Source organism: Crocodylus siamensis, chromosome 3 (genome assembly GCF_052110815.1).
Source record: "Crocodylus siamensis isolate JL-2025a chromosome 3, ASM5211081v1, whole genome shotgun sequence".
Lineage (NCBI taxonomy): Eukaryota > Metazoa > Chordata > Crocodylia > Crocodylidae > Crocodylus > Crocodylus siamensis.
This window is the reverse complement of record NC_143397.1, coordinates 135674072-135698938: the sequence shown is the minus strand read 5'-3', so window position 1 is coordinate 135698938 and position 24867 is coordinate 135674072. Positions and strand designations below refer to the sequence as shown.

Sequence of the window (24867 nt, the reverse complement as noted above, 5' to 3'; positions counted from 1 at the left end):
GCAGTATCCATGCACAAGGTGTCTGAATTAAGATTGCACAGACAACCTTAAGAAATCATAAATTAGAAAATGCTAGAACTAACTTCAAAGGACTTTTAACATGGTTTTCTGTAAATAAGCAGAATGTCATACTTTTGTCATATGCTTTTCAACAATGTACCTGAAGTCTAAGTTATCAAGTATTACTGTATTCATTGCAGTGTGATCTCCACTAAGGCACATGAATTATGTTCATGCAGTGACACAGTGAATCCAATCTGTAAATTAAATCCTACTGATTACAAAGATTTAGACTGGAGGCTTCAGTCTGATACAAGCTAAAAGCATTTGTTCAGAAGAGGTAAGGATGCAATAATCTCTGAAAGACTAATAAGCAGTCCCAAACTATTTAATAGGTATACTGTAAAACAGGGCCAGGTTATTTGACTTCAATCCCTCCAATCTTTCCCATTATTCACAATTCTGGCGAGTCATGGGTTACAGATCTAGACCTCTGTTTAGGATTTATAAATGAGAACATATGACTTCCATTATTCTACTACCATCTAATTAAGAATGAGGACCTGAGGATCATTCTGCCAAATTTTTCAGGCAGAGCTAAGATCTAATCGAGTTTTGAATCTCTCAATGCTGGCATGAATGAAGGAGAGCTCATCTGAAAGATGAAAATACCCTAGTCACAATACAGGGGAAATTTCATTGCAATAAAATGTAATAGCTTGTGATCCAGTGGTCAGAATAAATGACTGAATGGTCCCTTACAGCTTTAAATGATAAACCTAAAAAACAGCAGAATAAGTTGTCATAAAACTGAGTTGAATACGCTATGCCCATTATTTGAGACTCTAGGAATAAAATAAAATAAAAGTAAGACTAATAGATCACCCTTCTATAACGCATAGGGATCTGGGTAGGTCAAGAGTCTCACTTCTGTCAATACTGCCAGATGTAATAGCTTCACCATCGAAAAAGACCTTGAATTTTAAATCAGTTTATGCCTGGGTGATGGCCACTATGGGTTTAGCCCAAGTGGTTACTGATTTCACTACCTTAATGCAGAATCTGGGTTGGGATTATGAATGAGGACATACGCTTTTTTCTCCTTTTTATACATGAGATGGAACATTAACTCATATGTTTTGAGGCTGAGATATGACTGTTGATGCCCTTAAACTGAGGGTGAACAATTATTTGGGCTGGTGGGCCACTTAATGAGTTCTAATGACTTGACAAGGGCCACACCTCTCTCTCTCTCTCTCCCATTCCCGACCAATAAAGAAGCCTGAACCCAGCCACAGCTGTAGTACTCTCTGCTGCCACCCCAACTCCATCCCAGAAGCCCCGACCCAGAAACTGCTGGCCACATTTGGGCAGCTGTGGACATGGCCAGCAGTTGCTGAGTCCAGACTTGGGAGGGGGTTGTGCAGGAACCGCCCTCCCCACTCCCCCACCTGTGCACCCCCTCCCCAAGTGAGCTGCTCGCAGCTTTGTCCCATGCTGCACCCTGGCTGAGCAGCGCCTACTGGAGCCCCTTCGCTTTGGTGCATGGGGCAGTCACCCTGCTTGCCCCCCACACTTAAATCAAATAAAAGCTACAGCACTGCAGCCTAGCACTGCCCAGTATGTGTGTGTACTCCAGATGCCCTCACAAAGAAGCCTTGCGTTAAATTAGCACCCCCACTCGTGACTCAAACTGTTCAAATTGATATGCAGATGGGGCACCGGGTTGCCTGGTCTGTCTGAACCCAGAGAGGGTGTGGCTACACTAATCACATGCAACAGCTGAGAGAGGTGGCAACAGAACCCCTCCACTGCACAGAAGTTTGGTGATATTTGCCAGACATTTAAGGCTCATGAAACAACAGGAATCAGCTGTGGGAGTGAAGAGGCAGTCAAAATGTATTAATTTTGATATAAGATATAGTGACAATAGGCACTATATCTAATACAGATGGAAGGTTCCATGAACACTGGGGGAGGGGGAAGGACGGGGCATGGCAACCACTTGCAGGCAGCAGCAGTGGTGGCGATGGCAGGGAGGGGAGGGGGGAAGTGGCAGGCACTGACAATCAGTTGGCAACCACCTGCAGACACCTCTGGCAGCATCGGCCAGCTGCGATTGGGGACCACCCACAGATGCCACTGGCAGTATCGGTGGCGAGGGGAGGGGTGGCAAGTGGCAACCGGACTGCAGGCACCACTGGCAGTTTCAGCAGCACTTTCTGCAGGGGATACATGTGCACCCCCTACGCGTCGCCAATGGAAGGTTCCCATCAATGTGTTTGCCCACTAGGGCTAAGTACAGACAGTCAAAAAGGCTGAGGCTGAACTAATTCAGTCTTTGCAAGTTAGTCTCAACTGGAGAAATTAAACTGAGAAGTAAGTGAACAGACATTCACTTTGGATTCTGGAAATGCAGCCACATGCCTGCAATGACTCATACCTGAAGCAGTGGGGGCAGTACTATAGCACGGCTCCCAGCCTGCCAGCCACTGCCAAAGGGAAGGGACTGAAGTTCCAAGGCTTTTCCCACCCTCCCTGCTCCAGTGGAGGGAGTGTGGCCAGGCCCCAGCTCTGGGCTAGCATGCCAGAGGGTGGGAGTTTAAATCCCCTCCCTGGCCCACAGGGGACCACAGCCTGGTTCTGCTTAGCCAGGAGAGGGGGCAGTGCCCGCCAGACTTCTGCTCCCCTCCCCATCTCTTGCTCAAGGCTGGCAGGCTGAGGAGGGGGTGGGTGGAGAAAAAGGTTGTGGCACTGAATTCATAAAACCTTGGACAAAAATAGTCCTCTCTCTGAAGCGAGCATATATTAAACACAGCAATTCGTAACCTCAAACACATGACAAAGAACAAGTAAAAATCTTCACCTAAGCTAAGATACAGCCCAGTAAAATATAGTCAGAGCATGCACAACTTAGTCTAACTTAAAATGTAAAACAAGACAAGTGAAAGCCTTGCATAAGTCTTATGTAATCCTGAGGGCAGAGTGTCTCCTTACAGCCAGGTATTCAGAAAATCCTTCTTGGGGAATCAGCAACTGGTCTTAGGTGTTCAAGTAGAGATCCCAGGGCTCACAGGTGGCAAGGGGACCAGTACCTCTAGCTCCAGTTCCCCAGTCTCCTCCTTCTTCCCCATGGCCTGGGGGAGCCAAGGGGAATTACACCCCCTCCTCTTATCAACTGCCTGCCTGCCTCAGTCTCTGTCACACTGAGCTAGGAATGGGGAGGATTAAAGGCCCTCCAAGACCCCAGACCCCAGCTAGTTTGCCAGGGGGGGGAAGAGGGGGGCAGTAGTCCCTCTCAGGTTGTTGCCCTAACACACCCCAGCAGGGAGAAGACTGGCAAGGACTACCCACCGACCCCTGCAAGCACACCCAGCCCCGGTCCCTAGCCAGGCTTCCCACCCCCACCCCCTTGTCAACCAGCCCTCATTGCTCTAGCTAGGGAGCAGAGGGGTAGGGCCAGCCCCGCTCTCTGGAGCAGACAGCACAGTACAGCCCAGCCCGGGGCTGCAAAGCATCCTGGGCTGCTGGGGGACTGTGATTTAACTTGAACCAGGAAGGGGTCTGGGACAGAAGTTTCATAAACCAGTTTGACCTAAAATCAGTTAAGTCTGATACTACATTCAACCAGGTTAATTTTAAACCAGTTTTAGCCATTCTGAAACTGGTTTATGTACACTGAGCTTCTGTTCTGTTACAAGTTACAGGTCTGTTACAGTTTCTGATCAGATAAACCATTGTGTGTGCAACTTCTGTCCCTAGCCTATAGGCAATGCGTTTTGTGGGCATACTCAGCAAGGGCTGCATTCAGTCATCTTCAGTTAGATCCCATGACTGAACACATGCTGCTTGTAGCAGCAATTTAATGATAGCCAATGTACCTAATGGGAGGAAGGGGGGAAGAATTTGCTGGTACACATATGTAAGACTAGGGGCTTATTCTCCCATGCCGACTAGGAGGAGGGGGTGGGCGCTTTGCCTTATATTTGAGTAAATAGGGTAGATGTGTGACATTTTCAGAAGGTCTCTACCACTCCATATGCAGTTTTACACACAACCTTATTCCATATGTGACACTAAGAGTGTTTTTATATGTACCCTGGGAGGCGTGGGGGAGCACTTTAATTAGAGATCCATGTTAATTAAAAGTGCCTGAAAGTCACGTGTATCAGCATCCCCTGCCTTGAAAAACAGGGGCAGGGACCTTCGAACTAAAGTTCATTGAACAAGCTTTAGTTCAAAGCACCCTGCCATTATTGCTCAGCGCAAGGACACCGATGCATGTAATGTGGGAGGCTCCTGGAGCGCGGTAATTTCTGTGTTCCGGCAGACTCTTAAATGAAGTCTGCTCTGACTTGCTGGATTTACAATGCATCAGAGCTGGCTCCCTGTACATCTACAGAAGCACTAAAATTCTAACCATAACAAACCAACATTCCACAAGATGAGAAAACTATTCTATATGATAACAAAAATATGCGCAGACAGTTAAGGATTCTTATGCAAAATGAACAATAATTCTCAAAAAAGCTGTATTGTTATAGTATATGGATAGGCCATTTAAAGTTCCCAGATTTTTCAGGATTCTTACCTTTACCTACCTATCTATATAGGTCTATGCCTCTATAAGCATGTACATGTGCATGTGCAGGCATATGCACACACATACATATGCACAAAGAGTTCAAATCTGTTTCCCCATGCTTCGTCCTACATGAGTACCTGGCTTGCTTCATTTCTTTTTTGGTAACCAATCTACTGATTTCCACTGAGTCTCCAAGTTGCAGGTCTGTTAATTTAGTGGCTATGGATATAGCAGCTATTCTGGAAGAAAAAAAAAAGATTTTATTTGATTCATATAAACGACAATCACTTGGAAAATAGTACAGAACTAAAAATTAATTCTTGAGAGAAAACTAGATAGAAAAGCAAAAAAATGCAAGGAACTTGTCATCATACTATAGGACACTAAGTAAAAGTTATGAAACACTGGGGAAAGGAAAAAACAGCAGAATTGGAAGCACTGTGGTAGCTTTAATGCCAAGCAAGCACCATCCCTTCCTATGAAAGCAGAGGAATTAAAGACTGCAAGAAAATCATCATCACCAATTTAAGACACATCTTGGTAAAAACATGAATTGTGTCAATTTGCACAGCTTCATAATTCACTCTAAAGCAATCTAACTTTAAACCTTGTCAGTGTCCTGAATAAAGGGAAAGGAAAATGGAAGCACTCGTCACCTGATCAATTAATTAATGGTGTGATCAAACACAAACAAGCCAGAAAGTTATTCTACAAAAAAAACATGTCATAACTTTGTGACTCATTCTTATCATGCCATTAATCAAACATGTAGTCAGGTGCTCCCCTGTGACTGGGAGCCCCATCAGCTTCCAGCCACAAGCACATGGGTCACTGCTGGAGCTGGGACTCCTGCAGCTGATGGGGCTTGCAGCAACAGCACCACCCCATGCAATCCTGCAGCTGTGAGCCCTGTCAGCTAAGGGCCCACTAGCTGCAGCAGCAATTGGGCACTCCCAGAGCTCTGAGCCCCATCAGCTGCAGACTCCTAGCTACAGGAGCTTGCTACTTGCTGGTGCAGGTGGAACCTGGCATAACAATCCTGGGCTCCCCCCGCACCAGCAATAGAGCATGACAATCTGATTCTGGATCCCAGAATCACCCCTCATGCCATGCACAAGTGGCAGGGCAGGAGGTGTGATTGTGTGGATTCTGCATCAAATCCTATCACACCTTTACCTGACCATCTAGAGGGGTCTAGGAGACAACTGTGAAGCATTACATAAAAGCAAGATCCTACCATACAATCATTAAAGTATTTCACAGTATTTTCTGTGCTACAAGGAAATCAGCAGTTTTTTGGTCAAATGAAAATCCCTGCCTACTTCATACTCAGCCTACACCTTCATTTGGGGATAAAAAAATTATTTACTTTCGTGTGTGTGTGTGTGTGTGTGTGTGTGTGTGTGTGTGTGTGTGTGTGTGTGTGTGTGTGTGTGTGTGTGTGTGTGTGTGTGTGTGTGTGTTACAACTGTTGCATTTTAGCCCTCACGTACTTATTTATATTGTGCATAGGTGCACTCTGTTAAATACAGTCTAGTTTTCTGGAACTCCTTTGGAATGAAACACACAATGAAATAGTAACAATTTTTCAGTCAAGATTTAGACAATTTCCAGTATAATTACATAGTGGTTCACCCCCCCACTCATACCTAAAATCCTGTGAAGAAAACCTACTTCCTTTGTTACATTTCTTATGCTTACTCTGAACCACAATGTGCATTTTGGGGGGAAAAAAAGACAAGCCATTTTTTAAGTAAATCTGAAAGAGAAAAATTCTGTCTTACTTGTGAATTTTCTTTCTTGGCCCCTTTGTCAGACTGACATGGAAGGTCCTAGAAAGAAAGTTCTCAGGTAAAAAGATATCCCCATGTCCACCCCTTTGGTGTCAAATTGTTTTATCTGTGCAATCCAGAAAGCTATTATTACAGGGAAGGAGCAGGAACCACCTTAACTGTAAAAACCATCAAGGTACTGAGGGACTCCCTAACACCCATATACCAAGTTCTTCATCAGAGTAAAGACTGTGAACTACAAGCTTTTGACAAAGGGTGGGTGGAAGATCCCAGAATGGCGTTACCAATATCCACATTAAATTGTTCCTCCTTCCACAGAGCAAGCAGTATTGAGAGTAGCTGAACTGGAAATGCAGGAGGTCACTGTTATGTGAACACCTGACTGAACAACTGAACCTTTAGTGAGCAATTTGTAGCTCTGATCATTTTTAAAAAGTTTTGTTGTATGAAATTAAGCTGCACTGCAGAACAGTGGTTCATGTGCCTGCATGTGTTCAACCACTACATGCTCATGATGACACAAAATGTGGGTGATCTCAGCAATGTTAAAGCAGAATAACTTTCTAAACAGCAACATATGAACGATGTCTTGATCTGTTGCAAAATGTTGAAGTCACCCATCAAGGTTTTGCATGACAGAGCAAACTACAATGGGGAAATGCAAGGCAATACTTTGGGCCATGTTATATATGACATTTTCTCACATACCACACACCTCTAAATAATACACACACCTTGTTTTTTTGGAAGGCAGAAAGTAGAAAAAAAGATTTTTCCAGCGTCATGGCCAACTGTATGACACAGAGTTAAGTCCTCCTGGAAACCGAATGTCCAGGAAGGGTGGCATTCCAGGAGATAGTCTGGGTGAGGCAGTAGGAACTGCTTGGTGTAGCAGGACAGCAAAAAGGCTAGGCCCCAGACCCCTGCAAGGGTAGTAGCAGGACTATAACTTCTTTACTGTAAATTGTTCTTGATATGTGGTGCCTATCTTCAAAAAAGGGAGGAAAGTAGATTCGGCAAACTACAGACCCATCAGCCTGACCTTTATCCTGGAGAAGGTCTTGGAAAAGATTATCAAAGAGGCCATCCTATACAGACTGGCCAACAGCAATATCCTGAGGGATACCCGGCACGGGTTTGTTGCAGGTAGGTCTTGCTTGACCAATCTCATTTCCTTTTACAACCAGGTGACCTGGTGGACAAGGGGGAAGAGATTGCTGTCATATATCATGATTTTAAAAGAGCCTTTGATCTGGTATCCCATGATCGCCTCTTGGCAGAATTGGCTAACTGCAGCCTCAACCTCACCACGATCCACTGGCTGGGAAATTGGCTCCGCAGCAGGACCCAGAGGGTGGTGGTTGACGGAAGTCAATTGTCGTGGTGCACTGTGACCAGTGGAGCCATCGAGGTTATGTCCTAGGGCCTTTACTTTTTAACATCTTCATCAATGATGTAGACATTGGTGTCAGAAGCAGACTGGCCAAGTTCACTGACGACACCAAACTCTGGGATAAAAGCATCCACATGCGAGGACAGGAGGGTAATCCAGGAAGATCTTGACAGGCTCATGAAGTGGGCGGATGAGAACCTGATGGTGTTTAACACCAAAAAATGTAAGGTTCTCCACCTTGGGAGGAAAAATCTGCAGCATGCTTATACGCTTGGCAGTGCTACGCTGGCTAGCACTATGGATAAAAGGGACTTGGGGGGTCATGATTGACCACAAGATGAACATGAGCCTTCAGTGTGATGCTGCAGCTAGTAAAAGCGAGCAAAACACCGGCCTGCATCCACAGATGCTTCTCAAGCAAATCCGGGACATCATTCTTCCATTGTACTCGGCTTTGGTGAGGCCGCAGCTGGAGTACTGCGTCCAGTTTTGGGCTCCACAATTCAAAAAGGATGTGGAGAAGCTTGAGAGAGTCCAGAGGAGAGCCACGTGCATAATCAGAGGTCAGGATAACAGACCTTATGAAGAGAGGCTGAGAGCTATGGGACTCTTCAGCCTGGAAAAGTGTAGGCTCAGGGGCGATCTGGCGGCCACCTATAAGTTTATCAGGGCTGTTCACCAGGATCTGGGGGAACATCTGTTCACCAGAGCGCCTCAAGAGATGACAAGATCAAATGGTCACAAACTCCTCTGCCACAGTTTCAGGCTGGACATACAGGAGAATTTCTTTACTGTCCAAGCCCCCAAGGTTTGGAACTGACTGCCGCTGGATGTGGCACCCACTTCGAATGCCTTCAAGACACTTTTGGATGTTTATCTTGCTGGGATCCTAGGATCTCTGCTGACTTGCTGCCCCTGGGCCGGGGGGCTGGACTCGATGATCCTCCGGGGTCCCTTCCAGCCCGAATACTATGAAATCTATATGTTTCTATGAATAACTAAGTATTGTTTCCACACCGCAAGCTTCATCAAGATACTACAGACTGCATGCAGCAGTTAATTTACTGTAAATCAGCTCAAAGTGCTCAGGTTATGAGAGGGTTTACACTGAGCTCTGCCTCTTCTGATTTCAGAACCACAGAAAAGTGGCAGCCATCTTGGCAGTTGAGTCACAGCATCTGTCTGCTTCTGTGCCCCCACCGCCCTCCACAGCCCCCACTTCTGATTTCAGCATATAAATAAATAAAAATCATCTTCCTGCTTAAGATAGGCACCCCAATTTTGGAGGGCTGATTTTAGAAAGGCATGGCCGTGGTATGCAAGTAAATATAGTATATAAAGATGGCCAGGAATGCATGGAAGTGAAACAAGAAATGATCTGGGCAGTGATGGTGAAGCCTTCACTAAATGTGGCATTTGCTAGTGTTATGTCAGGAATTAAATGTTTAAGAATGTGAAAAAGTATGCATCTGTCACCTAGAACTGGAACACTAATGAATCTGATATTAACTTGTTGATCATATATATTATGGTGGGGGAAGAAATTAACTTGATAAACACAGTTTAAGGCCTTGAATAACTAGCACTGAAACACATTATTTTCAATATTAGGTGCCTTAAATTGGTTTATCCCTCTCATCATTAAAGTTTTCAGCTGGCCAAGAGACTTCAGCTCTCATCCTGCAAAGCTCAACATATATGCTTGAGTTTATGCTCTAGCAGTATGCTCAATGGCTTCAAAGAGTATTTTCAGTGAATGAAGGATATACAGACAATCTTTGACTTACAATGTTTTGAGTTACGTTTCTAAATCGATACCCTGTTTCAACTTTATGACGTCAGTTTCGACTTTACAATGCTTGATCTGATACAATGCCATGCCAGCGAACAAGTTTGCTGCGTCGCTCATCTCCCTGGAGAACATCTGTCCAAACTTCCTTGGACACTTTCGTTAAGAAAGCAGCCAAGACTCCTGAGAAGGCTCCAGCCAAGAACCCTTCAAAAAGTCCAACCAAGAGCCTTTCAAAAAATCCAGCAAAGTCATCTCAAAGAAGTCCTTCCAAATCAATACAATTACTATTTACAATACATCTACATTAATGTATTTATATTACTCGTCTATAATTGATCGAGTACAAAATTCTGGGGTATTTTTAGTGAAAATAGGGTACTGGGCCTTGGTTCAGGAACCAATCCCCATTTATAACATTGTTTCTTATAAGAAAATTGGTTCCGAGTTACAACGGTTCAACTTAAGATGCAGTTTTCAAGAACCAATTGTGTCAGAAGTCTGAAGAGTGCCTGTACTTAGTCTTTGCAAGAATCTGGGCCTCAATGCGATTTCTAGTCTCAGGGCCATTTCTTAACCTTTGGCAATGACACTACTCAGCAGCCCCCAAATGTTCTGAGAACTGTCTCCAAGTAGGGCCTTCTTTCATATTTATTCCTAAGGTACAAATCAAAAGATGGGACACGGGGCTGCACAGTATTTCCCAAGTAGTGCTCAGATTTCATAATCTGATATCAACTTCTCAAATGTCAGTGCTGAACAAGAAATGGAAGATGGGTCTCATCTATGAACTCTTTCTTTGATCCTTCCTATCCCTTCAATCTGTGGAAGTGCTCTTTACAACTGACTGGGAGAGAGGCAAAGTTTTGGTTGCATGTAAAAGCTTGAACTGCCCATCTAGAACTATTCAGATTAATTTTTGCACTCCTTAGTCAAGTCTTGAAAGGAAGAAAAAAGAGCACTACCTATGAAGAATTCTAAAGTAATCAATCTCAGTATGCAAGACTGCAGGTCACAAGGCACTTCCCTGTCTAATTTCAAGTAGCAGTTTATCAATAAGGATGCATTGTAGTTTATGAGAAATTGGTTGGCAATGGTCTGCCAGTTCAAAATGTCCCAACTCCTCCTTTACCCAATATAACCCAAATTTAGGGAAACAAAAGAAATAAGAGAAATTAGCTAATTTAGAATTATGTTCATTACTGTAAAATCTTTTAAGTTCTTCATCCAAAAAGCCCTATGTGGATAAAACTGAAAAGTCCCAGCCTTGAATACAACCAAAGCTCCAATCCATTCACAGCACAAAAGTGAACATCCTACAAGACAGACCTACAGACAAAATAGTATAGAACTGGGAGCTGGGGAGGTCAGGGGAATTAGCAAATTTAACTTGGAAAATGCATATGACAAAGGAAGATGAGTCAAATACATGATGTTCATCTAAGAAACTCCAACTCTGATTAACTGCAGAGGAGTGAAGTTATTAAAAAAAAGGGCAAGGAATTGAATAACTGGGATATACCTTTGATATGTACTAGATGCCTCTGAGCAAATCATACTCTCTTTTCTTCTTCCACACTCACATTGAAGATCAACCTGTTGGGACACAAAAGTGGTAAACCAAGTTTTTGGGTTTTTTTTTCTGGTAATAAAGCAGATGCTAACATTCCTGAACAATCCACTTAAGACACAAACCTTGAAATTATTTTTTCTCATTATAAGGCTTAAATGATTTCTATATGTAGTTAGTATGAGACAGGAAAGACTTACTGGTAAGTTTTGGGTAACTACATTTCTTCATGCGTATTTTAACAAGGGTGTCAAATGTATCTGGCACTGTGGGTCAGATGAGGGGTATAGAGCAGGTCAGTGGACCAAACTGGGCTCACAGACCAGATCCACATGCCGGCTCCAGCCCACAAGGCCAGTTCAGTCCAGGCACTACAGGCAGCCTGTGGGGCCAGTCTGGGGTGTGTGCTGCACACAGCACTTAAGGCCAGTCCATGATGCATGCTGCATGTGGTGTTTTCGACAGACTGGTCCTGTGTGCTGGATCCAGTGCACGCTGCTTGTCTGTGGGTCCAATCAGACTGGCCCTGTATTTAGCACGCAGGGCTGGTCCACATGCAGCATATGCATCAAACTGGTCCTGCATGTGCTGTGTCAATCTAAGACCCACAGGCAGCATTGTGGGTCAGATGATAGGGTTCTACAAGCTGGATTTGGTTCATGGGATGTATCTCTGACACTCCTATACTACAGTAGAACATGCTGAGCTTGAGTTTCCCCTGCCTGTGAATAGAGCCCAGACATTGTGGGTGGGTGAAAGAAATAGGAAGCCTCAATTGACTGCATGTTGTTTGGCCCCAACAGACTGCTCTACCCTTATATATCATTAGCCCTAAAATACCTAAGAAATTATATACCAAGTATACCCTACCTTTCTCCTTCAACACATCCCAGCCCCTCTGTAGGAAGTTGTAGTGCAACTTGCACAGAAGAAAGGAGCATATAGACCAGGTCTAAGAATCTGGACTCCATAAGAATCTGGTTTTACTCAGCCACAGGCCTAGTGGCTTTTTATGACATTATCAATTTCAGAAGCATATACTTATAAACACAAGCTTCTACACTGGTCTTGTTATAACTTTTCACTATTGATTAAAACCAGTTAGTAAACATTTTGCCTTGTGAACTGTGGTAAGTTTTCTACAGCCATCACCTTTGTGTTGCAAGAAGTTGTAGGACAAGGTAAAGATGGATGACACGGAGCCATACAGGGATGATTACAATACACTCTTGGAATAGTACATGGCTGTTTGCATTCTTCATCTATGAGGCATTCCCCTTTGTGACAGATCCTTTTACATTTGTGCATTCCACATTTTAACACCTGATTGCAGCGAAGACCACAGGAAATGTCTGTGAGATGACAGGGAATATTATGCCGGAGCTAGGAAAGAAAGAGGGCCATGTTACAAGTGAAAATAAATTATTTTGTTGCAAATTAATATTTGCATTTAATAAAGTAAATGCTGTCTTTTCAGTTATAATACTTTCACTGTTCACATTTTAATTTGGAATGGATTTTTAGAAGAAAATTGTCTATACATTAAGTTCTTCATAATTTATTTAAACCAAAACATGGGTATTTATCAAATGTCATACTTTCAAACTGCATCCATGTCAAAAGCACGTGGTAAAAAAGATTCATCTGATCATTTTAGTTAGGACTTGTACACCAGAAACACATTATTTTACAGAAAACAGGGAAAACCTGACAGTCTGAGAGAAACCAATATCATATGTTTTCTTTAATTTACAGAAACTGCAGTTTGGAGATAATCTTTACTTTACAACTTTTGCTTACTCAGGATTAAAATACTGAGCACTTAGGGCTGTGTGAAATAGCACTGTTTCGATTCGACTTCCGTTTCGCCATTTCAAAGGGGCAGTGTTTCTTTTCGCTGTTTTGAAGCACTATTCCATTTTGTTTCGTCAAAACTATTTTGCTGTTTCAACACTGTTTCGCCAATTCAACCATAGGCTATAATGAAGAATCATGAAAACGCCTGTAACTTTGTCATTTCTTTCCTGATTCAAATGAAAACAGCAGGGATGGTAGCCCCTGCTGGGGCCACAAAGCCTGTCAAGTGTCAAGGAGGTAAGGTGCAGGGATTTCTGGAAAAATGCACTTCAAGGTGCCGACAAGCAAAACTCGTGACACGTGACTTTTTATGCTGTTTTTCCGTCCCTGCCTCCGAAGGGACCTCAGGGAAGGATCATAGTCACTGGCCAGCTACAGGTGTCAACATCAGAGCAGTCCTTCCCACCTCTTCCCCTGCCCTCTCCTTAGTTTCTGTTTAGCTGCAAGCAAGCCCGGCTTCGAAACCTGAAATATTTTGAAACTTTTGAAATGTTTCGAGTGCCCATATTTCATTCTGAAATGGTTTCAAAGCCTTTCGTTTCATTTCGATTTCACTGTTTTGAGCTCAAAACATGTCGAAACAGCTTCAAAAACGAACACCTGTCAAAATTTTACACAGCTCTACTGAGCAGCCAATACTTACTTCATGTTTGCCCATGCACCATTTCTGAGTGAGGTACGTACAGGGTGGGCACTTCTCCTCACTATGGCAGGAATGGTACACTGAAATTAAAGGAACATAAAAATCAGGAAAAAAATTTAGAATACCGTAGTTCACTTGGGTGTTTTAACTATATAACATATTCCTTTTTAAAATAATTATCTTCTAATGTTCTCAAACCACTCATTTTGGGGAAAACGGGCAAGGGGTTTTTTTGCACAACTTCCTGCTTATGAGTACTATGATATATTTAAATTATTGAAAATCCGACTGAAAAGCTTGCTGCAAGAAAATTCCTTCCTCCATCTCCTCAGCTGGACAGTAGGAAATAAGACTGGGTTGTGTATAAATTACAGAAGGGGTGTCAAAATCAACTGGGGCTCTGGACTGGATCCCAACTATGTGGAGGTGGTTGTGGTCACTGCAGCAGCAGACATCACACCAGCAGTGGGGCAAGCATGCATGGTCCAGGCAGCTGCTTAGTGTGATGGAGGTGCACAAGAGGCAATTGGCCAGGTGACTGCATGGCAACTGAGGCCTGTTTCATACAGCCCTTCCTCACACACTTGCTGCCAATGACCACGTCCTCAGATTCCACAATATGTTATGCCCTTGATTTCCAGCAACTTGGCACTATCATGGTGGGCTGGATGGAATGGCTATATGGGTATCTCCTGGATACTGTTAGATGACAGCATAAGGAAGTATATGCTAGAAACGTGATCAATTTGTTCTGCACTACTTTTTGCATCAAGTAATATTAATTATAATCTGAGGCAAATTTTAAAAAAAGAAAACAATGCCTGGATTATATTGCTGATTGTAGATACAGAACAGAGGTATTCTTTTAGGGTGACAGGGGTAAGCACCGTTGTGCTTATTTTTTAAAAAAATGGCATCTAATGACAAATTCAAACACGTTTTTTGTTAGTGTCCAAAAACCTTCAAAGATCTCAGATAATGTGTAAAACTGCAATGTTTTAGACTGTCAGAAAAGCACAACAGTATGTATTATGGAAAGTTTGTTTGTTGTTTTAATATAAACTCAGACCTTTTGGTAGTATTTTACAACTACTGCAGAATCTGTAAAATAGCTCCTGACGTTTAAAAAAAGAAACATATAGGCAAGTATACCTAAATGTGTTGCACTGGTGTGCCAGTTTTAAGAAGTTATACAGGACTACCTATGACTTACCTGGATGATCACACTCATGTGGTCTGGTACATGGATTTTTACACTCTGGTGGCTGTGTACCACAAGGAACAGGGGGATAAATCACAGATTCACCACAGTAACAAGTCAGTTCATCAAAACCTGGGGGGCGGAGAAAGAGAGACAGACAAAACCATAACAACTCAAAACTACAGTTTATTCAGGTGTGAATGGGCTGATCAAAAGAGCAGCAAGTCTTGCAACAACCTCGTATCAGACACTGTTTAGCAATATGACACACTAGAAATCAGAGAATCCCTACCTAATGGGGGAAAATGATCCTTTGCTTAACAACATCCCCCTTAAGAAAGCAGAAGAAAGGAGCAAAGAAAGAATAAAATTAATACCAAAAGAAAAAGGAAACATAGATAACAATAAGTTTAAAACAGGCAACGGATAACTTAAGAGAAATAAATTTTATTTTATCAAATATTTACATTAGTAAGAAGATTTTTTTTTTTTAAACTACCAAGAACAAAAGGAGTCCTGACCACAATTATAGCTCCACTTGTAGATGAAAATTAAGCTGCAAATAATGATACAAACAATAGAGCTGATCAATAATTATTTGTGCCCAGTACTCATTATCAAGATGGATGACATTCATCATATAAGATTAAATGCTTTCTAGTTCAAGATGATATTGTAGAACCTGTATTAATGTTAAATCAGATGAAATGCTTTCTCGTTCAAGAGGATATTGTATAACCTGTATTAATGTTAAATATTTAAAGTAAGAAAATCTTTTAAAATCCTTAACCGTCATTCACAACAATGCATCTGCTATATCCAGTGTAACCTGAATCAAACTTTTGATCAGATGCTGCCCTTCTGTGAGCAGGGCAATGAATGCTTCTAGAGATTTAAGTTGGGAGTTTTTCAGTGAAGAACAGTCAGTATTCATATATTACATGGAAAAGCGCAGGCTCAGGGGTCACCTGAGGGCTGCCTATAAAAGATATAAGGGGTGTACATCAGGATCTAGGGGAACACCTGTTCACCAGAGCACCCCAAGGGATGACAAGGTCAAATAGTCACAAACTCCTCCGTGACTGTTTCAGGCTGGACATAAGAAAAACTTCTATACTGTCCAAGCCCCCAAGGCCTGAAATAGACTGCCTCCAGAAGTGGTGGAAACACCTACTCTGGACTACTTTAAGAAGCATTTGGACACCTACCTTGCTGGGATCCTTTGACCCTAGCTGACTTCCCACCCCTGGGGCAGGAAGCTGGACTCAACAACCTTCCAAGGTCTCTTCCAGACTTAATGTCTATGAAATCTCATAATTATATTAGTCCAAAACTAAAAGGCTCAGGATTTATTACATAGTTCATTGGGCAGGCCCCAGCAGAGTCAATAGCATTTCAAGCCATGGTGACCCCGCAGCTCAGCACTGCTCAGTATGTATATATATTCCAGATACCACCCCCCCTGCCCATAAAGGATCCTTCTGCTAGCTAGCCCCCCATTCATGACCGGAATCCGGTGTTATTGTCCTCCAAAAATGTATATGCAGATGAGGTGCAGGGCAACCTGGTCTAGCTGTACCTCATGGAGGGTGGGTCCATACAAATCATATGCAAGAGCCTGAAAGGGGGGGCAAGAGAGAGATGCTGGATGAACTCTCTGGGGCTCTGTTTGTTGATGTGTGCCAGACATTTAAGGCTGGAGAAGAAACAGGAGTCACTGGAAACGGGAAAGAAAGACACAGCTCAGCTGTGGGAATGAAAAGGAAGTCTAAAATGTATGCCATGTAGTGGCTCACCATACCTTAAAAATGAGCTGGTGCTAAAGGAAATTGAGAGCAATGGAGCTTGCTATGCAGCTTATTCAGAATTTTTTTTCCCCCACAATGTCTGTGAAGTTTCAATGAACAGAACACTTCACAAACTGGGATGAAGGATATTTTAAAGCCATCTAAATATAGAAAACAAGACAAAATAAATAAAGCAAAGGTCATAAATAAGAATCAAGTAAAAAAGTAGAACAGATCAGGAAGAATAGTTTAAAGAGAGGTACATTATACAGTACCGAAAAGGAGAGGAAGGACTGTGCCAGAATTTTAGAGTTCTTTGGACTTTTTAGACTATATATAGTTATGTATTTGAACCCTAATCTATTCTATAAGACTGCTGCTACCATGACTACAGCAACAGAGCTATAGCAGCAGACCTCCCTGATATAGGCACTGCTTTGCTGCAAAATGTTTCCTGCTAGTGTTTCACCAGCTCCCACTGTCCCGCCCCTCGTCCCCCAATGGCAGATGCAGTCTTTTAGCAAAGGAATAACAACAGCTACAGCAGTATTTCCTAAACTTTTGATACCGGGGCACACTTTTCTTCTAGATCAAAACTGGTGACGCTTAGGGACCTACTTAATTTGCAATTTCACAGAAACTGTGAAATCTGCAACTCTGTGAAATCAACTTAAAAAAAAACAAAAAACTTAATACAAATAAAATGCTGACTCTAGTGGGAGCCCTCTCAGCCTAGAAGCAGCAAGGGACAGGGCAGCCAGCAGTCAAGATGGCAGCCACCCTCTTGTCCATCTTCCCCGCCAATCAGCAGCACGGGGCACATCCACCGGGAAAGGCAGATAAATATTAATTTTCTAAATTTTTTACAGTCCCCGTGGGACGGATAAAATGGCCTGGCAGGCCGTATTTGGCCCACAGGCTACATTTTGTCCACCCCTGGTTTAACCGGAGGGTAAAGTAATTACTTTAACTGAAGAGTAAAGTAATAACAGAATTAACAATTAACCTTAATGTAAAGAAATGGTATGATTTGAAAGATATAAACTAGATGACCTATGAAGGCCCCTTTTTGACTTAACCTCTGTAGTTTTAATTATTAATTTATGATAATTTAAAGGCTAATTTAAGTAATCTAGTTCATTTAAACATAGGGACAGATAACAAAGATGCTGACACATTCAAGAGATCAGCCTGACTTTGTGTGAGTTTAAATAACAGTCACCAAAAATTATTCCCAATGGCAGTTTGTGGAACCCAGTCCAGTTTCAAGTGGACAGATGTTTGAGACAAAAGAAGTTTCCATAAGACCTCAAAATCTGCATGCTAGGCATGAAACTGGCTGCCCCTTCAGACCTGACTCAAGCCAACGGGCCATTATGAGAAAATTAGTGCTCTCTCATGTTGTGACTAAAGAGACTTCTGTCTACACAGCTTTCAATCTAATATCTTTCATAAACATAGCATTTTAAAAAGAAAATAATTTATTACTAGGACCTTAAGTCTTAAAGGCCCCTAGTTTGTAAAGTTTACTTAATTTTTTTTTCCAGTTTATCTGATCAGCACTTTGAACTAAGCAAATTTAAATGCAATTTAAAGGAAGATATTATAGTGCAGCTATTAAACCCAACATTTAACAGGTCCATCTAGTTTAATCAAATAATTTTCTTACCTATTGTACAACATTAAATAGTCTCCATTAATCAGTACGGAACTTCAGAAGAAAAATAATGCACTCAAAATGACCACCGATGTAAATTAATACATCTTACTGGTTTTAAGTTGATTTTACAGTACGTATATTGTACTCACTTGTCTGCCAGCATGTTTGACAGTTGCCACGGTGACAAGGTTCTTCACATCTATGAAGGCCACAATTAAGTTTGCGTCCACAAACCAAGGAACACTTATGTTCTTTGTCCTAGAAAAGAAGATTTGATTGCAAAATGGCTCCATAACAATTATTTGTTTCTGCAAACTGCCAAGAATATGAGGTCAAATAACAAATGACTTTCTTGTTATAAGCATACTAATGCACTGAGGAACAAAGATGTTAATGAGCATTATGATTTCTTGCACACTATACACAAAACATCTTAAGTTCAACTGGAAATTTCTCAACTTATACCTATCTACTACCCACTGTCATACCAGTATGAGGTTTGTATTTTTTTTAAAAAAAAATCTCATCTCCAACAAAACAAACCAGTTATTCATTGCAAGCTCCATCTTGAGCATAATTACATTAATATAAGGGTGCCTTTTATCTGTGTAACTTCCTCCTTTTCCCATGCAGGGTAAGTTGCTTTAGTGTAAGGCGTCTTTGAACTAGTATAGCTGCCTCTGGACTGGAAAAGGGTTTTTCTTTTTTTTAACTATACTAGTTAGTATAGACAGAAGGCGGGGCAGCATTAACTTGTTCAGAAAGGCCACAGCCTACTACATCACCAGTCTCTATTGAGACCACATTAACATAATCCTGTCTGTGAATGATTTCTTGTTCTGCAATTTTGCATTTGAATTAGTTTTTAAATTTTGGTGTGAAAAACAGCTATTAGGAGGTCAGCAATGGAGTGTCAAGGAAAGTTAAAGTGTTCTGCCACATGCTTGTGTGTTTTTCTGGAACCGATATCAAGTCACAGTGTCCATTCATTCTTCTATGTAGGGACTGCCCCATCTGTTGAATGTAGACAGCAAAAGTGCAGCGTAAGCAGGCGATGACATACAATGTTGGTAGAGGAGCAAATGAATGAACCCTAAGTGGCACATCTGACAAACTGGGTCCATTGCAAAGCCTCATGCCTTAGTGAGCATAGGAGTTGGGTAGTTTGTTGTTAGAGGGACATTATTGAAGGCTGGGGGGGTTCCGGTAAGCCAGAACAGGCTTGTCTCTTGAAGGCTGCCTTGAGATGGTCATCATTGTCCAGGAGGTCATTAATGGTGTATTCATGGTGTTCAAACCAAGGTTTGTACATGACAAGAGGGATTCTGCTGTCTTTCTTAGAGGTTGGAATTGTAGTAAGTCAGAGCAGGGTCTGAGCATGGCTTGATCCAGGTGGCTATGGTTTTGGGATTCCATTTTAAGTGCAGGAATCCCTGCTCCAGATCCCTAAGATTCATGTTGGTGGGATCAGAACAGATATGACTGTAACTTGGGGTGTCTATATATGTGCTCCATTGTGGATTGGGAGGCGGGGTGGGGGGCCCTTTGATTAGAGCAGCTCTGAGAGCCACACTAATAAAAGCACTCACAGCATCACACGTATTCAGAGTCCCACACTTCAGAATGGCAGCTGGGGCACTTTAAACTAAAGCTCATTCAACAAGCTTTAGTTAAAGTACCCCCACTACCATTTTGAAATGCAGAGATGCTGAATACATGTAACTGAGAGGCTGCTGGAGTGTGCTAATCAGCAGACACATGCTAATCAGCACACATTGGAGGAGAGGTCTGTCATGTGTATACATGAATTTAGCTGTAGAGGTGCACTTTAGATGAAAACTGGTGATGTGGAGGTAGATGTAAGAGTCAGTTGGTTTCTGATATAATGTGGCTGTGGTGGTGACCTGACCATTGCATAGTTTCAGTGGTGTCCAAGAAACAAATATGCTGGGGTAATTCAAGAGTCAGTTTGATGGAGGGGTGGAAAGTGTTAATCACAGTGGAATTAATTTAGAGCCACAGTGGAATTGTCAAGTGTCCTTCCCACGTGTCTATATGATACTATTATCAATATATTTTACCTGTATGCTAGATTAATTCAATTAACTTCAGACTACCATAGCTACCGCAGCTTTCCATTAGTTTGAGACTAACACGTAAAATGTTGTGCTTGCAACATTAAGAATGAAAATGCTTTGGGCAAAGCATAAAGTACAAACATTTACTTTACAATACAGTTACAGACAGGTGACTGAGCAGCTTTTTTATTTATTTTCAAAATAATGAAAATCATAAGAATAAATACTCTACACTGAATGATTTCTCAATACTTCATATACAAACTTACCACACAGCAAATCTCGTTACACTTGTGTCGTCCACATGATCGCTTCTTGTTACATCGCTTGTCGCACATGAACGTAATGGCAGCTGTACCCAAGCAATAAAAAAAAAAAAAAAATTAAAGGAGAAACATCACTCTTACATCTTTATACTTTAAGCATTCAGCTTTAGAAAATATATTTGACAACTGTGGTATTATAAAGCATTCTTGCTTATCATGCTAGAATTCATATATGGATTTATTGAGCTCTGGTATGAGTTTATACTACATTTGCTAATACATGCTTATTGGTCACCTTAGTCTAGTCACAGTGGTGGGTCAATCTTAATCTGCAGCAAGAGTGACTAGATTAAGATGCCCCAAATAAGGAGTTAGAGTGGAATAGCAAATACACTGTAAATCTACATCCTAACTCTCTTTGTGCTAGCTTTCCCATACAAGCAAGCCTAGGGAAGGAAACAGAAACAGTACATATTTTTATACAGATGGCACAAATCAAAAGGCTGTTATAAGAACAGTGTAGGTGGTGCTGAACACAGTTTCTGATAAATTAGCTTGAGGAAAGCCAGATTACCACACTTTGGCTTCTTGTTTAATAATGTAAACCTTAAAATGGCCATTACTACTTTTTAATTAAAGGCTAATATTCCTGGCATGATGAAGTACCGTAAACATCTGATCTAGACTGTTCAAGATGGTAGACTGGACACTGTAGATTGTTTACACTGATTAAGCTCTTTTGAGCAAGATGTTCCTGATACTATTTACAAGAGGAAAGGGAGTTATTCCTGGGGTACTTCTAGAGAAAGCTCTCAGCTCTTACATTTCAATGGATATTCAAGAGCATCAATCTCCTAGGTGACATTTTATTCAGAAATATTTAGATAAATTAAGGAAGAGACTAATGAAACAGCAAAAGTATTTTAAGAAGTGAACATTTATGATAATCTTTATGTTGCTACATAAGCAATACAGTATTAGATACCATTGATACTGTGTCTACTCCTAGTCCTATCCCATAACACTGATTTCAAAGACAGCAAACTGGTAACACTTAGGCCCCTGCTAGATGTGCAGGGAAAGGCGTGATAGGATTGGATGCATAAACCACACAAACCCAAGGTGCAATTATGAAATTGAGCATCAGATCCCATCACACCTTACTGCTGATGCAGAAAGAGCATGGGATTGCTCTCCTGAGCTCCCCTTGCACCAGCAAGTAGCAAGGTGCCACAGCTAGGAGCCCCATCAGCTGACAGGGCTCCCAGCTGCAGCAGTGCACCATGGGCTCCTGGATCTGGGCTTCCAGCTACAGGGGTGCACACCATGTGCTCCCATGTCTAAGAGTCCTGAATGATGCACCCCAGCAGCTGGAAGCCCAGATCAGCTGACAGGGCTCCCAGTTGCAGGCACCTGGCCACATGTTCAATTAACAGCATGGTAGGGACGAGCCACAAAGTTATTCCACAAAAAATGTGTAATACCTTTGTGGCTTAGTCCTTGTTCTATGACGCCATTAACTACTTTGACATGTGGCTGGGTTATAACTTAAGACATGATTAACTGGTTAATCATGTCTTAAGTGTAACATGTGGCAGGGCCTTACTGGAAATATGAAGGCAGAGTTTTAAAGCCTTGCTCCCAATTCCATAAGCTTCAGCCAGAACAGTGTCCCATCAGGAAGAGACCTTCCATATTTTATTTTTTGTGTACACGTGTGTAAAGCTATGTAGATGTGTGTGTATAAAGCTGAAGCAGCTTTATTATGAATGCGCGCACACACACACGAGTTGTGTGAGAGATACACATCTCTCTCACACAAACACACACAGGAAAAGGATAGTAACAAGAAACAGAAGTAACTACAATGTCATTTTTTGGTGCTATTTCAACACGACATTAAGACCCTGAAGCATTCTGAAAATACACAGTAAAGCAGCTAGGGAAGGAAATGGGAGATAATCCTGCTAATGCCTTAAGACACCTTGTACATGAATGGTCCAACACATTCACTATCCTGACACAGCTATATCTCCAGACAAATAGCACTGACAAGATCATCTCACACTCTAGTCATACATTTGAAAAATACAGCATTAAGACTCACACAGTGAGAACAATTTCAGCTGCAGCCTTTGCCTGTATACCTCAGAGCAGAGATGCCTTTTAAAATTCTCAGAATAGCTAGAACTTGACAATATGCTTATCAAATAAATGTAGTCACTTGTCATAGCTGAGTGGGGGGAATGACAGGTTAGGACAGATGGAAATTACTTATTTTATGAGCAAATTCTGAAAGAATTTGTAGCCTTTTTTCCCCACCACATGACCTGAAGTTCCAGATGGGTCCCCACTGTACACGTGAAGACAACTATGAAAGGTAAAAGATTGTTTTGGGGATGCCCCTCTCCCATCAACAATAACTCTCCCAGGTGGGAGTGGGATTTGGGAGGCATGGTGCTTCCCCTTCCCACAGCACAAGGCAAGAGATTATTTAGGGCAGCCCCAAGGTTAGGGGTGCACGATGTTCTGTAAGAACTTTTGAGGGTTAACAATCATCCGTTGCCTGAAGAAAGTCTGGGAATGACTTACAAGCATTTTACACACTGAACAAGAGCATTTGCAACAGAAAATTTTGAGCCACAATACCAGTAAGATTATTGTATTTGATGGCTCCACCTTTCCTCATCAGTACTGTGAGAGAAAAAATCTCCTTTAAAAAAAACCCAAAAAACTGGAACATTTTCTCTAATGAAACTAAAAAGATATTAATAAATCTGATCCTTAGTCTGTTGTATACAACTATCACTAGCAGATAGTTTCATAGTTGGTAGGGCTAGAAGGGACCTGAGCAGATCATCAAGTCTGACCCCCTGCCATGGCAGGAAAGAGTACTGGGGTCAAACAACCCTGGCAAGGTGTTTGTCTAGACTTGTTTTAAAGACCCCCGAGGTAGGAGCCAGCACCACTTCTCTTGGAAGTTGGTTCCAGATCCTAGCCGCCCTGACCGTGAAGTAGCGCCTCCTGATGTCTAGTCTGAATCTACCCTCTGCCAGCTTGTGACCGTTATTCCTAGTTACTCCTGGTAGTGCTCAGGGGAACAGGGACTCCCCCAGTGCCTGCTGGTCCCCTCTGACTACTTTGTAACAGGCCACTACATCCCCCCTCAGCCTTCTCTTGCGGAGGCTGAGCAGGTTCGGGTCCCGTAGCCTCTCCTCACAGGGCCTGCCCTGCTGCCCTCTGATCATAGGAGTGGCCCTCCTCTGGACCCTCTCCATGTTGTCCACGTCCCTCTTGAAGTGCGGTGCCCAGAACTGGACACAGTACTCCAGCTGCGGCCTGACCAGTGCCGCATAGAGGGGGAGGATCACCTCCTTGGACCTGTTTGAGATGCATCTGTGGATGCATAACAAGGTGCGGTTGGCCTTCCTGACTGCATCCCCACACTGCTGCCCCATGTTCATCTTGGAGTCAATGATGACTCCAAGATGCTTTTCCACCTCTGTGCTGACAAGAGGGGAGTTCCCCAGCCTGTAGGCATGGTGCTGGTTCTTCCTCCCCAGGTGCATCACCTTGCACTTGTCGGTGTTGAATCCCATCCTATTCTCATCCGCCCACCCCTGTAACCTGTCTAGGTCCAATTGTAGCCTATTCCTTCTTTCTAGCATGCCTACATCCCCCAACATCTTAGTGTCATCAGCAAATTTGAACAGGGTGCTTTTTACCCCCTCGTCCAAGTCACTGATGAAGATGTTGAACAGTGCGGGCCCGAGGACTGAGCCCTGGGGGACCCCACTGCCCACATCCCTCCAGGTCAAAAATGACCCATCCACCACCACTCTAGGTGCGGAACTCCAGCCAGTTAGTGACCCATTTGACTGTGCAGGCATCAACACCACAGTCCCCTAAGTTTTTTAATGAGAATGGGGTGAGAGACAGTGTCGAATGCCTTCCTAAAGTCCAGAAAGACTATAGCCACTGCTACCCCTGCATCTAAGGATTTGGTGACCTGGTCATAGAAGGCCACCAGGTTGGTCTGACAGGACCTGCCGCTAATGAACCCTTGTTGGTTGCCTCTAAGCATAATCTCCCCTGCTGGCCCCTTGTGGATGTGTCAGGATAATTCTCTCAAAAAGCATGCCCAGGATCGAGGTAAGACTAACTGGCCTATAGTTTCCTGGATCCTCCTTCCTCCTTTTTTTGAAGATGGGAACCACGTTGGCCCTCTTCCAGTCTTCTGGCACC

The 24867-nt window shown here is 42.6% G+C and overlaps 1 protein-coding gene across 4 annotated transcripts in view; it reads right to left on the bottom strand.

Moving 5' to 3' along the window:
• NFX1 (nuclear transcription factor, X-box binding 1) overlaps window positions 1–24867 on the bottom strand; it is a 91974-nt gene that overhangs the window by 16971 nt on the left and 50136 nt on the right. For 3 of the 4 annotated variants that reach the window (XM_090039286.1, XM_090039285.1, XM_090039284.1), the window contains exons 12-19: window positions 20626–20708; window positions 18428–18536; window positions 14844–14963; window positions 13631–13710; window positions 12283–12513; window positions 11083–11156; window positions 6370–6417; window positions 4723–4824 (exon numbers count right to left, since the gene is read on the bottom strand). In XM_090039286.1, coding sequence (XP_089895412.1) covers window positions 4723–4824; window positions 6370–6417; window positions 11083–11156; window positions 12283–12513; window positions 13631–13710; window positions 14844–14963; window positions 18428–18536; window positions 20626–20708 — 847 coding nt within the window. The remainder of the gene's footprint in view (window positions 1–4722; window positions 4825–6369; window positions 6418–11082; window positions 11157–12282; window positions 12514–13630; window positions 13711–14843; window positions 14964–18427; window positions 18537–20625; window positions 20709–24867) is intronic. The other variant, XM_090039287.1, reaches the window with a different exon arrangement.